Genomic DNA, 15,678 nt, shown 5'->3' with positions numbered 1-15,678 from the left:
TTTTCCTCCAAACCCAAAAGTTACTCGTGCAATTCATACTACAAAATAGAACTACATAGTCTCCACAGGCAATGTTTGGCATTATAGTAGTAAATGTATCCTGGTAAAAATAAAATACCATTGATTCTGTTAAGTCTTTATAACTTTTAATTACAGTAGTGAATCTAATACCAAGGTAGTATTATACCACTCTATTTAAGTTAATCTTTAACAAGTTCAACTTTACAAGCTGTCTTTATAAAAATGCGTTATATTGGAGCTGAATACTATGATCTGTACTGTATTTGACATCATAGAACAGACAGTCATTAATGTCTGTATTTTATGTGAGAACATAATACTGATTTGTTTCTTGTCTGCTTAATTGCAGTGTGAGACTAGGTTAGATGCTATGGAAGTTCTGAGCTGGCAGTGTTTTCTTGTGCTTTTAGTTCAGAATTTAATGTCTTTATGGTGGCTGTATCCTATGAACCTTATATCTGATAAATGCCATAATATTAAAAGAGGCTGTTTTTCTAAGAATGTTTATCTGTTCAATGTACTGAATGGTTAATCATGGCTTCTACATATATATATATATATATATATATATATATATATATATATATATGTATATTCACACCTACTTGTGCCCTGGTCATTCAGTATCAGAATACTTAAAACACCATTAAGACATAACTTCTTAATGACTGCCTTAATTTTTCATGAGGTACATGAGTTTTTCTTCAAGACTTGGGTTCATCTTTTTATTGTGATCCGATTACCTGGGCTGTGGTACCTGGTTTTCTTCAGCATATCTCCAACAGTTGACCAAAAGGGGGTGCTAATAGATCAAACAGTCAGATATGTTGCATAAGGAGGTTAAGGAGCCTTTTTTTTGTGTGCAATGAATTAAATTTCAGCTACAGAATTAGATCAGGTAAATAGAAGTTTTTGCATCTGGGTGTTGTATAAGATCCCAATTACAGCCTTGCTCTTTGTGAAAGGCAGATTCATGCCTTGTAAATATGGCTGCTTCTCATCTTCCACTGGGCTTGTGGGGGATTCTTCACGACATTTCCAGAGGCTCTGTGACAGGCGTTCTCTTTTGTAAGACTTCCATTTATTTTTCTCTTCATGCAGTTAAAAAGATAAAGTATATAGCGGTTAAGCATAGGTTATTTAGCAGATATTCTGGAAGTTCAAATACGCTGAATTTTAGAGATTAAATGCTGATATCCAAAACTACCAAGATAAATGTTCAAGTTTGATGCCTTAATATTATTTGTCCCGATACCAGAAAAGACTTCATTGTCGTTTTTTTCGCGATTTGGTTTCCCTAATAGAATTGGTTAATGATGTCAGCAGAGGTGGGGCAGCTAATGTAAGAAGGGAAGAGGAGACATAAGTATGTACCCTGCAACAAGGAACTTTGCAATGTCCTTATCCTACACTGGGATAAGGTCGAGAGTGTCAATACTGTAGTGAAGACTGGATAATGGCTTCTCAGTGGACCCCTTAATTTGTGTAGCAGAGATGTGGAACCCATTTGTAACTTTCCTGGAATAGCAGATGATGTTGGAAGGGGAGTACACGTTTCCCTTGGAAGAAATGTGATTAGATGATCACAGCATTTGTTTTTCCGGGATAAGTGATACCTGTAGAAATTTTTCAACTCTACAAATACACATTTTCACTAGTAGTCATCAGTAATTTCTTCTGTATTACTGAGCTAATGTAAGAGGTTTTTTACAAGTATTTAGTAAGACCTTAAGACCATGTAGTGTAGTCTTTGCCAAATTTCTGCTTCTGCCTCTCTACACAGTATAAAAGACATTTAAACTTACTGTGAGATTCTAAAATAACAGATTGTAGCCAGAACCCAGTGTAGATGCTATGTTCAGGTCTATAATGCCTTTCTGAACAACTCTGTGCTGTGGCAGAAAAAGGAACCTTCGCCTTTTTAAAATTCCTAACACTGAAACCAAGGAAGATCATTAAAGGGTATAAAGCAGATATTAAAGCAGAGTTCATCCTGAAGATGGACTATAATCAGTCATATTTATAGCAGAGATAAAATTGTATTATACAAAGTTACCTTTTAAGTGAACCACAGAAATTAGTATAATGAAATCATAATAAATGATAGAAATTATTAAATGATAATAGAGGAAAATTATGATACAGAATCACAGAGATCAAATTTAAGGGATTTAAATGCCCAACACAGTGGTACCAGCTGTGGACAAAATACCACTTCCGTAATTGTAAACCAAATTATAGTCTGAGTGGTGGTCTTTGTAGCCAGAGGAGCTTCTGTACATTCATGCAAGTTATCCGTACTTGTGGAACCGCAGAGACACCCCTGTATTTGTGTGACAGGCTAACATGTAGAGAACAAAGAAGGAATCTTCCATTAAGAGAATGACTAAGGGGTTTGAGAAAGGGAGTATGCTTGGGGAGGAGGAGTGTATTCCAGACACATATGAAGAAAGAGGTCCAGAAAACCAAACTTCAGCAAGAGGAGGATTTTGCTGTTTGAGTCCCTGTAGGGTAGTGTGGCATCTTCACCAGCCATATAGCTGTGCCTCAGTGAAAGAAAAACTTCTGTCGGACTAGAAGACCTTGTGAAGGGTTGGTTATAATCCGAGAACCTGCAGATCGCATTAGCCCTTACATTAATGTGGAAAAGTGTCTACAAGATCATAAAGGACGTAAAGGGTGACTTTTTAATTTTAAACCTTAATTTTACTTTTGTCTACATAATTTTGAAGGGTTTTTGTTTTAAAAGGCTTTTACATTTACAAGCATATTTGCTCATCACAAGGGAGCTCATTGTAAGAGAAATGGGCAGATCCACTAAAGAGCTGTGGCCAGTTTGGAGTCTCATCACGCTTTGTTTATTAGATAGTAACTGTGAAGGAAGTTTGTTGGATCTGTGTTTTGAATGGAACAGTAATGACCTTAGTAGTGTTTATTGTTGCTAGCTATTCCATTTAAAAATTTCTGTATAGTTTCTGAACTTAAGAATTATATTGCTGGTCTAGTTACTATTAAAGTAGTCTGTGTACAGTAATTTTAAATCGGTGAATTTCCTGCTCTTAAGGCCTCCTCACAAGCTATTTTGACAGGAAGAAGAAACAAACACAAAAGCAGTCAAAAAGAGGCAAATCAGGATAATGTGGATTCTGTTGCTTACAAAGAGTAAGCAAGAAAACAGATTACCTTTCTGGAAGTCAGTAGTAGAAGAAAGGAAAAGAATCTTTTGAGATGGAACCAGAGAATGTATGTTTTATACTTCTGCAGGTTTTTCTGTCACAAAAGCTATGTAAAGGTCAAGGTGGATATGGGCAGAGGCATTTATGTATTGGGAATTTTGTGAGAATTACTGTTGGGGACAGAATAAAAGGTTTAAATTGAATGGTCACTTCAGTGATTTAGATTACATATTCATGTACTTTGAAGGTAAAGTGAATGTTGTAAAGTTTATACAGTTTTTAAGGGGAAATGGTAATGAAATGATAGCTGTCATTGTGGGGCGGTGTAAGAGGTGTGTTTCCTGGTTATCTCCTCAGTTAAGTGCCTGACATTAGGGACAAACCTGCAGTGAAACCTTTTGAAAATTAAACAAGCACTCTGGGAATGAAGTAACACTTTCTATTAATTTCTGAATAGTGTTTCAGATCACATGGTGTTTCAGAGTTGCTGGTGTTTCTAAGCTCCAGGTTACTCATCTGTGAGAGATGGAACAAATGTAAATATCAAGAGCCTGTCATCTCTAAAGCAAAACTTGTGGTTTATGTGTTTTTGCAGAGAAAGGCCTCCATGGGCTTAAGGTTCACATTTGTAGTCTAGTCCAGTTTTCAGCCACTTTTCAAATAGGAAATTCTTAAGGATAATATATTCTTGCTAATTCATTGCAACCAGGGATGGACAGAAGGCTGGACATTTAAGAAATGTACATCTTGCAAATTCCAGTAACAGTTGTTTTTTTTCCAAAATGATGTAGTCAAGAGAAATGGCTTTGAAAAATGATTAATAGGAGCAAAAGTTGGGTTTATTAAACCGCCTGCCTGCTTTTGTAGTAGAAGAGCTAAAACATCATGAAAACTGTGAGGTGTGATACCTTGCAATTTATCCCAGTTGACAGAGACATCTTGTTAAAAAAAAAAAAAATCCGCTCCCTTTGTGTGCATTATAGAGGCATCTCAGGGAGAGATTCTGCCCACCCTTAATCTGCTAGAATTTTACTCTGCTCTTCCCTATTAACTATAATGGTATAGAATCTTTTTCTTTTTTTTTTTTTTCCCCCTGCAAATGTAGGTCACCCTATGAAGAGAAATCATTTTGGAAGGGAATGGCTTTTACACTTTTCAAAGCTGATGAATGCAAAACCCCCCACCCAAACAACCAAATTAAAACTGAATTATGCTAAATTTTGTTCCAGGATGCATGTATATTACAAGAAAAAGTAGGATTCTGATCAGCATTATTATTTAAATCCTGGCATACTCAAATCTTTACATATTCATCAGACAGAACAAGATTCAGAGTAATTCTTAATTCATAGTTTAAATTATTTTCTACCCAGAAAGGACCAGTTTGATTGCATAATCCAGTGTCCCTCTTTGGCCATATATTAAGTAGCATAGTGAATGCTGTATCACATGAAGTTTGAGATCACCTGCAGAATACAACTTTTGATATGAAAATTACAGGGGGGGGGAACTAATTTTCCTGTCACTATGTTTTTGCCTTGTTTAAGTTTGGAAATTTTGTAGCTTCAGCTACTTACCACAGGAACTCAAGTGTAATGCTTCTATTCTGAAGGCTTTTAGGCTAGTTCTCTCTTGGTCCATTTTTGAATGAGGACCATTTAGGAGCCATTTCTTGTAGCATCCTGCAATAAGTGTCTATTCTGTTTTTATGATGTATTGTTTTACATGTACAAATTAAAAAAAACCCAAACAACTGTGTCGAGCCAGAAGCTGTCTGGGACAGAGATTTTGAGCTGAGTGAGGAGTTATCATTTGGATGTTTATAAAATTCTTGTGCTCCCTTGAACTTAAAACCTTCATCTTCTTTTTCAGAGTAGCCTTCCAGACAGATTTTGTCATTTTAAATAGGAATAGATGTCTCTGTCCATGTCAAAAAGTTGGATGATGGTATAAACGTTGTGCTTTTTGTTTTTCATGAAGTGGAGATTTTTTGAAGTTGTTACTGGCAGATGGAAAGTAATTTAGTAGAGTGTAATCTGTGGTAGAAGTATAGATTTGTGGGAATCTACATTTGAAATAGCACTGAACTGAACTTTGTTCCAGTTGTGTAGTTTTATAAGATTCTTGTGGCTAAATTCAAATTCCTTTCTAGTGTAGGTTTTGCCTCCTAAAAACTTTACCATGCCAGTATTGTCTGAAAATTTAATGCTTGTTCAGTTAGTATGTTAAATCCAGTGTGGCTAGATTAATGAAATGGTCAAGTTCATATCTTGAAATGCATTTTCACCAGAGCTGTCAAAAATTAAGGAGGGATTGGAGATTAGAAGACGTAGTAAATACATTTGTTGGGGAGACCATTTCCCCAGTCAGGTCTTCCATGTTTCCATGCTGTAGAATGCAATGGAAAGTATGCTGTTATAATTTACAGGTTTTGAATGACTGTGTGGTTATCTGGTCCTGAAACACCTTTCACACTCTTGATTATTTAACAGTTGTAGTTTAAGTGGGGAAAAGTTAGTTTGCATAGTATTGCAGATTTTCTGAAAGTCTTGGAATTTCGCTTTAAAAGATGTGGTGTTTCTCGAGACACCTATTGATGTTTTCCTCAAAACTTAGGTAATCATTACCAGTAGTGTTAAGTTACTAGAAATATGGTTCTGAGTATCCCATAGGCAAAATTCTTAAAATTCATTTGTATTTGCAAGCATGTCTGGCTTCCCAACTTAAGTAATCATCTGAAGAACAGTTGAAACAAAAGTGGCTTAGTCCCTTTTACTGTTCAGTCGCCTATATTCTCTTTTGTGCCTTGTTTATTTAAAATTACCTTAATTAAACGTGAAGCACATTATTAGCTCAGAGAATTGGGCTTTTTGGCTTGTTTCACCTGCTCTTCCATTATTTTGCCAAAGGATAATTTGTACTAAAAGGGCCCAGTCCTGACATCAGTAACATAATGCAAATTTTACTTCTTAATTCAGTGATGTGGAATTGGGTTCTATATTTCCATCTGTACATGTTTTGTACTTATGCAAGAAGATTAATCATATTTCTTCAGTGTGAATAAGCTGATCCATACCAACTTAGAAACGAAGCAAAACAATTGTGAGCTTTGCCCACTCAAAATAAGAAAATTCTGCTGTAATTATCCGCTTAGGGTTTGTTTTGTTGTTTTTTTGTTGGGTTGGTTTGTTTGTTTTAAATTTGTTAATATTCCATTGTTTAAGCGTAGTACTGATGCTTTACCATTGCAAATGGATTTAGGGTTTTTTTCCTCTCATGCCATCATTTTAAGGATCAGAGTTCCAGAATGCTTGCAGCAGCCTTATATTTTTCTGTCTATTCGTGACAAACCAGCTACTGTACATTCATATAGAGCAGTACAGTCCTTGCCACTGGCAGTCTCTCTTGACAGAGAGCCTGTAGGCTGACATAAAGTGCAGCCTGTTGTGAACTGCTGAGTGGGAGCCTGCCAAAAACTCAGCAGACAGAACTAATTGGGGAGAAAAAGGATTTTTGTGCCCTCATCTCTCCCTCTTCAATTTTTTTTACAAGACGGATATTGTTAAAGTAACTTGTTTATGTAAGATTTGTCTGCCTCTATTTTCTCATTGCATGAATCATTTTTTAACTTCAAGTCTCGCACTGCAGGTCACTGAGCACTTCCACATGGCGGCTGGCACAGGACCAAACTCGAGACACGCAACTCATCACAGTTGATGAAAAATTGGTAAGGGTTTTCTACTGCATATTGCTATGATACAGCCTTCAGGGTTATTTCTGCAGAACAGGCATTCACTATGGTGTTCTGCGTTCTTCTAGGAAAGCTGTATAAATGTGAACTACCAAGCAACAATCTTTCATACATTTTTGAAAGGGGAAAATTAGTAAAGCATAAATATGTGAAGAAAATGTGGCATTCAGAGTGTAAAGCCATATAAAATGATGAGTACCTTGTTTATTATTATTATTATTGTATTATGGCCAAGCTCCAGTATAAACTGTATTTTATAACAGGCTTGTTCTTTTTGAAATCTGGGTATATTTTCGTTGTGGTGAAATCACAGAATTTGCCAGCTTCCTGAAATTATCTTCATTAGGACTCATATTACTAAAGAAACTGTGTAAAGAAGCATCATGCAAGATTACTGTTACTATGCACATATACTCTAGCTTCTGAATATGCATGAAGGTTAGATTACAGCTAGGAACAAATGCATGACATTCTTCTGCTAATCGGTAGCAGATCAGAAATTTGGCAATCTTTTCTTGTAAGTTCTTCCATAATGTGTGGTCTGTTACTCTAGATGCAACCTGACACTTATGTTTATATTATTCAATAGTATAATTTTTGTAGGACTTCTGGGGGGAATGCATCACAGCAGAAGCATGCTTTTCATTGGTTTTCATATTGCTTTTGAATCTTCAGGAAAAAACATTCCCATCATATGTTCCAAACACTTCATATTGTGTGTACTTTCTTGTATCCCTGAAGCTATAGTAACTACTTAAGAAATACTTGGAATTTTTATTTATAGATTGGACATTTGTAATGATAATTACAAGTTGAGACGGCTTTCATTTAACTGGTAAAATGCACACCTACTTCAACAACTCTTTAAGGCATTTTTTTTTTCTCATGCTTTGGAATATAAATGTAGCAATAATCTACTCATAGGTAAAAAATATCAGTTCTTTTGTAAAGTTTTTTTTCTGAATTTAAAAAGTAATAGTATACTTTTAAGTTCAAAAATTAGGGAAAAAATTAATACTCTGTTCTGGCAAACGTGATCATCTTGCTAATCTAGTTTTGTAACTTGGGATTCAGGAAATTTTACTTCATATACTGGTGTTCATGAATCACTATGTGTAAGTAAGAATCTTACTATGAGTAAGATTCACCAAGTCAATAGATTTACATTTTCCTAAATAAATTATGAATTGTATTTGATTATTGTAGCACTGTTCTTTAACATTAAAAAAAAAAATCTAAATAGAGGTTTTGTAATGCGTGAATTTACAGTATCATATTTCCCAGTTGTGACGTCAAGTGATGGATACGTAGTTCTGAAAGAGACTACAGTGCAAACATAACTACAGAATAAGTACTCTTCTATCTTCCATTTTGTATTTAAATGTGCATTATCCTAAGTTAAGGTTATTCATTACCCTGTGTGGCTATGAGTGTTTATACTTCCAGTTGAGTGAAAGTGATACTAATTTGGAATACATCTGTTTATTCTCTTAACGTTAATGTAAGGTAATTGTAAGTGAAGTGGTTATTTCTAATGTCATTATATGCTCTCATCAAGTTGAAGATGCTCATGTCATAGTTGTTGGGGTTTTGTTTTTTTTTTTGACATCCCATAGTAGCAGCAACTGGATAATTTTGTTTCATTTTGATACATTAGATAATATATCTAAATGATTATTTTATCCTCAGTGCTTTCAAGCGTTAGGTTAAATGTCAGACTGAAAAGTATTTTCCTGTAATATTGTGTTGTAGGTGCACATTCTAGATGCACAATTTTTTTTCAATACTGTTGTAGAGCCTGAAAAAAAATCATAAACAATTAGAACATTATTTTAAAATTTTCATTTGTAGATTTAATTAAGTTTTAGGAGAAATTTTCATAATGCCATAAAATATCCAGTAATTGATGTTCTGTTTGACATAACATTCTAATGGGCAAAGATTTCTATTGCATTACAACAGGAAACCTTCAAAAAGGGATGGAGAGGGACTCTTCATTAGAGACTGTAGTGACAAGGACAAGGGGTAACGGGTTAAAACTTAAACAGGGGAAGTTTAGATTGGATATAAGAAGGAAATTCTTTCCAGTTAGGGTGGTGAGACACTGGAGTAGTTTGCCCAGGGAGGTTGTGAATGCTCCATCCCTGGCAGTGTTCAAGGCCAGGTTGGATGAGGCCTTGGGTGATATGATTTAGAGTAAGGTGTCCCTGCCCATGGCAGGGGGGTTGGAACTAGATGATATTAAGGTCCTTTCCAACCCTAACGATTCTATGAGTCTGTGATTTGGTGTGGCTGTCAACTCTTTTAGGGTCAGAAAAAGTTCTCTAGACACCTGTTAAACTTCATGAAAAAGTAGGGTACTGTATTAAATTGTTGTACATTATTGCAGTGTATTTCTTAATTTTAAGTAGGATTAATTTCAACCCATTAAAACTAATTTAACACATTACATGAATTTTCTGGGTTTTAGATAATGTTGCTAAGCGTAATAAAACTATTATTTCCATGCAAATTTTAATTAAACTGTATTCCAGAAGTTGATGCTTTTAATTAAAAAAGACCCCTCCTCTCATGTTACTGCCAGATGTATGTGTATTATTGTTAGAAATTTTTTGAATCATATTTTGATGAATTTGTTGGTTTTGTTATTTTTTTTTTTTAATGGAAAGCCTGATGATTTTTATGTGCCTGTTAGAAAAAAGAAGCAAGAACAGGCAGAAAATGGGATATAGTTATTTTCGTTTGCCTTGCTACCCTTTTAGTTTACTTTGAATTTGAACTTTTCTGTAAGTTGATGTACTCTACAAGGCTAGCAGATTACCGCTGTGGTTCTTGAAAACTTTTAACTGTATACTGTAGTCAGATTAATCTGTCCATTTCCAGTGCTTTTGTTGACCATATAGTCCTATGTGTACATGCATATGCTAGAACTTGATCAACAGGGATTCCTTTGAATTATCTGGAGTCGTAGTTTGGTTCTGTAAGTACTAAATTGTTCCTTGTCTTGGAAAACACAAACGAAATAGAAGAGGGAAGAGCATCCTGACAATGAATTATTAAGCAGTAGTCGGTCACCTTCTTGCTGCAGGCCAGCATGTGTTAAATACAGCAGAAAAATGAGTTCTAATGAAGCAGTAGAAAATACAGTAGTTTAGACCACATTCATTTTTCATTTTAGAAAAAAGTGGGAGTCTTAAGTGTAAAAGAAGTTAAATGCTCAGCTTCTGTAAAACACATTCAATAAATTGTCTTTGCCTAAGTTACTAGCTGCTTTCAGTGAATATTGAATAGAAAAACTTTTAAGAAACAGTTAAGAAGAAAATAACATACAAAATGAACAAAGCTGAACAGAAATGTAGTTCTTGCATCACATTTTGAATCTCTGGCCACCAATTAGGTCATATTCCAAGAGTCTGGACAAATAGCTGTGTGAAAAGTAGTCTCTCAAGACTCTGCTTGGATTAGGAAATTTGGGCTATAGAGGACAAAGGTTGTCGGCAGCAAATCTCCCTCAGGTAATGTTCCAAATTATTTAACTGTTTGTGTGTGTTGAATAATGTATCTTCCATCGTTATTATATAAAGCTTTAGTGGTTTTGCCTAAAATGGGGTTTGAACTGTTTTAAGTGGCTGCAAATTGTTTCAGTTTTTTTTTAAGTAGGCTGCATCAGTACTTTTTGTTGTAGCTAAAAGTTGTCTGGTTCAGCATGTCTGCTTTAAGCAGGCTTCCCAGTCAGTGGTGGTGAAACTACATTGTGGGTGTCTAGCCTGCAGTTCCTACAGGCTAGGCACTTTTGTGAAAGCTGCTGTCTGCAGTTGGAAGGTACCCCCAAGAATTTGCCAATAAAAGGGCTTTTGTAGTAGTGAAATGGTAGCACATTTCAAAATTAAAATAACTGCCAGAAAATAGCCTTTCTAAAGCAGAATATTCCCCTGATAATATATATGCTGTAGCTCAAAGCAAAAATTATTGCAAGAGCAGTTGTAGGGTTTGGTCACTGGGGAGTTGCTAGAAATATTGTGGAACTGTGGTTAAGGATCAGCTATTAGTTGCAGCCATCTCACAGATGTTTTTATTCCGTATCAGGCCAAGATAAAATAAGTTGCTACACAGAATTAATGCATTTAAGAGCAGTGCTATCGAGTGCAATTGAAATAACACTAAAGTAGTTTTTGCAGCATTATGAGAACATGTCCTAATGGACTCATACTACCGGCATGACAGACTAGCTACAAAGATGCTATTGACATTTCAGCGCCTGTCCTGAAACTGTTTTGTCTCTACTGTTATTTAATCCCCTTTTTTTTTTTCCAGTAATGGTTCAGAAGTCCCTATACTGAAACTCAGCAGAGGGCCAGTTTCCTTCTGATTGTAGACAAGCTCTGTATAACTTAATAATGGTAACTTGCATACACCAAACTGAGTGCATGAGATTTGAGCCCCTTTTTGAGGATGAGCAGCTCATACTTTTCAGATGATGTTCAAGAGGAGGAATAAATACTGTATACTGCAGCAGACTAGGCCAAAGCAGAATAAGTGAACTGAGTGGATGTGAGAAGGGCTGTGGATGTTGTTTATCTCAAGTGTAGTAAAGCCTTTGTTACTATTTCCATTCTCCTGGAGAAACTGATTGCCTATAGCCTTGCATGGGTGTCGCTGTTTGCTGGGTAAAAATGTGGCTGGATGGCCAGGCCCAAAGAGTTCTGGTGCTTTCCAAACCTACCTATTCTGTGATTCTATGAATGGAGTTAAATCCAGTTGGCAGCCAGTCACAAGTGGTCTTCCCCAGGGCTCAGTATTGGTCCAGTTCTGTTTAGTGTCTTTATCAATGACCTGGATGAGGAGAGAGTGAACCCTCTGTAAGTTTGCAGGTGACACAGAGCTGGGTAGTAGCACTCATCTGCTGGAGGGTACGAAGTTTATGCAGAGGGATCTGGACACGCTGCATTGATGGCACAAAGTCAATTGCATGAGGCTCAACAAGGCTCAGTGCTGTGTCCTGCACTTGAGCCACAACCCCATGCAGTGCTACAGGCTTGGGGCAGAGTGGATGGAAAAGGACCTCGGGGTGCTGATTGATGGAGCTGGGCGTGATCCAGCTTGTGCCCAAGCAACCAAGAGGCCAACAGCATCCTGGCCTCTATCAGCAATAGTGTGGCCAGCAGGGCCAGGGCAGTGATCATCCCCCTGTACTGGGCACTGGTGAGGCTGCATCTCGAATCCTGTGTTCAGTTCTGGGCCCCTCACTGCAAGAGAGACATTGAGGTGCTGGAGCAGGTCCAGAGAAGGGCAATGGAGCTGGTGAAGGATCTGGAGCACAAGTGTGATGGGGAACAGCTGAGGGACCTGGGGGTGTTCAGTCTGGCGAAAAGGAGGCTGAGGGGGGACCTCTGCTCTCTACCTGTAAGGAGGTTGTAGCAAGGTGGGTGTTCGTCTCTTCACCCAAGTAACAAGTGGAAGGACAAGAGCAAAGGGGCTGGATAGTAGGAAGAAGTTTTTCATAGGAAAGGTTGTCAGGCTGCCCAGGGAAGTCACCATCTCTGGAGGTATTTGAAAGATGTGTAGACATAATGCTTAGGAATATGATTTAGTGGTGGACTTGGAAGTGCTAGGTTAATGGTTAGACTCAATGATCTTAAAGGTCTTTTCCAATCTGAGTGATTCTGTGATTCTTGTAACTATTGTGAAATTGGGATTGGAATCTGAGCAGCTTCCTCTTGGTTGTCCAGAAGTAGCAGTTAATGTCTGTTGTGTTTACTACTAGATAATTTAGGAGTATCAGTGTGTATTAGGATTTTCAGAATGTGAACCTCCAGCAAAAAGGTTGCAGAAATATTCCAGTCCATTTTTTCTAGAAGACTGCATTATTAGCAAACATCACACGGTGTTTTCAGGATTGAGTCATAATTTGTTCACTATCCAAATCCCAACTTTGGCTAGGCTTAGAAATTAGTGAAATTGTATAATTTTTGTTTGATTAGAGAAGCATAGACTTTACTATAATAAACAGTGATAATACTGCAGCTCAAAATGAAATACACAAACAAGTGAAAAATAGCCTGGAATGATGAAACTTCCTCAGATCTCTGTCTGATAGTCTACAGTGCTCTGAAACAAAGGACATCACAAATAAAGTTTTAACATGGTTTTTAAAGTGTCATCATTGCTAGCAGCCTTTCCCAAAAACTCAGAGTATATAATACACTTTTACCCCAAAAACCAAAACACAAAATAATGTGTGAGACTGTGTGACATTGCATTTGAAGACACTGTATAGGAGCTGTTTTTGTAGCTTGGTGAAGAGAAACACTTGGCAAAGTATGCATTTATTAAAGGCAGGCTTACTAGATTTCCTTTTCTTGAAACTACTATACAGCCAAGAATTCTCGAAGCATTACCACTGTGTTAGATAATAAGGATATAGTGGATGTTCTGTGTTTTGGTTTGTCAAAATGCTGTTAACCCATTGTGGGTTATTCCTTGAGGGTGAGTTCAAGCTGTTCCTTAAGTAACTAAATGGAATGAAAGAATTTAGAATTCTTTAAGCCACTCTAGCTGCAGTATTTATTCAAGTGGTTATGATAAAGAATTCAGTTCAGGACAGCATTCTTCTTCAGATGAGGAATGTAACTTGCAAATCTTTGTGTGCTTTATGTGTATGGCTCTGTGACAGGGAGTCGTCATATTCAAAGGGTACAACGTGCCAGAATGGAAATCTGTGTGGGACTTCAGACCGTTGTACCCATTCTGCCCTACAGCCTCAAATATAGGGGGCATACATATAAGGTTGTATTTCTTCTTTCTCCCCCCCCCCCCCCCTTAGATCAGCAGTTTGTATTTTCCTTCAGAATAATGAAAACTAAGTAACAATTAAAAAACATATTAATGTAAAATAAGGTTAAGTGTTTTTTCAACCCTTTAGTTTGCAGATATGTTTTAAGAAACAGTTTTCAGCTTTGGCCAAAATGGCCTTGTATATGAAGTCTGTGTCTTGGAGAGGTGCTTTCCTCCATCACAGTTGTGTCAGTCAAGTAAGCAGATGACCCAACTTGTTTGAGCTATGTTGTATGTGGAGTTCAAGCTGAAATAAAATTTGTTTGTTGTTGGTTTATAATTAATACTGTGTGTCTTATCCTCTCATTTAACCTGATATGCAGTACTTCTTATTTGGTTTGCATTTGGGCATTTGCATTTGTGATGTTTGACAGTTGAATGTAGAGGGTGTTTAAAGTTTAAAACGACATTCTCGAATTGTTTCAAAATTAAAGGCATTCTGTCAATCAAGGAGAAATATTCAAAAGAGAAGTCTGTTCACAAGTAACAATACATGAATATCTACTTCATTAAAAATGTCTAGGAGTACAGTTGCATAAAAAGGCCTTTACTTTTTGTGGTCACTGATATTTGATTTGTGAATACGCATTTTTGCTGCTAAACAATCTGTTTAAAAGGTTGGGAATTTTGGGGGGATTTTTGGTTTGGTTTCCCCCCGCACTCCCCAGTGAAGACTAAGAAATACTCCTCTGGGGATGGAAATGCTGTCTTGGATAATTTTGTCGGGCAGCTGATGTGAAATTCAATATTGAAACATTTTAATGATTTTGGGGATGATGATAATCCTTTTCATTTTATGTACAGCAGTGGTCTGCTAAAGCATGTATCAATTTCTATCAATTTATGTATCAATTTCTAATTTGTTTTTATTTAAATAATTTGGCAGTTTCTTCTTTATAGTTTCTTCTGGTAGTTGCGTATTGTCTTCAATACAGTACAAGCTCAGGTGTGTTTATTTTCCAGATTATCTAGCTGTGTACATATTTTCAGTACTGCAAATTCACTATATTCCACTGTTCAGCAATTAAATTCCTCTTCAATTGGAATATTCTACCTCAGTTTAGCCTATGCTGCTTGCTACGACTTGTTTTTGTGAGCAGTTGTAGTTTGATGAAGCTTGCAGTTGTTCAGAAAACCCGGTAGGCTGGATACTGCTAAAGAGCTTTCTTTAAGAGTGTCTGCAGGCAACAAGTTTCTTCTCATGATAAAGAAGTTTTCTACAGCTCCCATGGTGCAAGTAAAAGATGTTGCCATCACCGTTAGCTGTCTTTTAAGAGCAATAAATATTGCTTTATTACTGAACTTCGGCTTGAGTTAATTTTGGTTTTGTTTAGAAAACTACACATCTTACAAATAGCTCAGAACTTGATGATACACAGTTTCATCAATGAGAGTAATTGTGGTCTCATCCCCATGTAGGTTTATTTTGGTTTTAGGCATGGGTAAAAGATTTGAATTTCTTTGTCTGAGAGCCTTTTCTTTTGGTGCGTGGTAGTTCTATCTTCCTGGGTATTGGAATGAGTGTCTGAGATTGGGGTTACACAACCTTCTAACATCTCGAGTGTCTCTTTTGTCAGGGCTTCCTTCATGCAGCATTCTTGTGCAAAAATTTCAAGGCTTTAGTCTGGAGCACTGGGTCAAAGAATATGTTTCTTTGAAGCGTATGCAGGCAATTCCCCCCCCCCTCCCCCCCCATCACATAGTATTTAATTTTCTATCAGAGAATACTGTTTCGAAGAGCTTGCTACGATGGCTGCTCAGAACAAGTTAAAGCAGTATCATTGTGCCATGTTTAGTTTGTCTGGCTTCCAAAGGGTTATTCAACATGCAAATACTTGTTTGGTTTTGTAAGTCTAAATATGCAAGCAATGTTTCTAATCAGCTAGAAAGAGTAAA

The 15,678-nt window shown here is 36.7% G+C and overlaps 1 protein-coding gene across 1 annotated transcript in view; it reads left to right on the top strand.

Moving 5' to 3' along the window:
- NDUFS4 (NADH:ubiquinone oxidoreductase subunit S4) overlaps positions 1–15,678 on the top strand; it is a 47,688-nt gene that overhangs the window by 13,947 nt on the left and 18,063 nt on the right. Inside the window, exon 2 of the mRNA XM_057403067.1 lies at positions 6,846–6,924. Within this exon, the coding sequence (XP_057259050.1) occupies positions 6,846–6,924 (79 nt within the window). The remainder of the gene's footprint in view (positions 1–6,845; positions 6,925–15,678) is intronic.

This window comes from Pezoporus wallicus, unplaced genomic scaffold (assembly GCF_028554395.1).
Source record: "Pezoporus wallicus isolate ANWC-B61680 ecotype Strahan unplaced genomic scaffold, APGP_CSIRO_Pwel_v1 contig_2997, whole genome shotgun sequence".
Classification (NCBI taxonomy): domain Eukaryota; kingdom Metazoa; phylum Chordata; class Aves; order Psittaciformes; family Psittacidae; genus Pezoporus; species Pezoporus wallicus.
The sequence above is the reverse complement of the archived record's forward strand: the minus strand, read 5'-3'. Positions and strand labels throughout refer to the sequence as shown.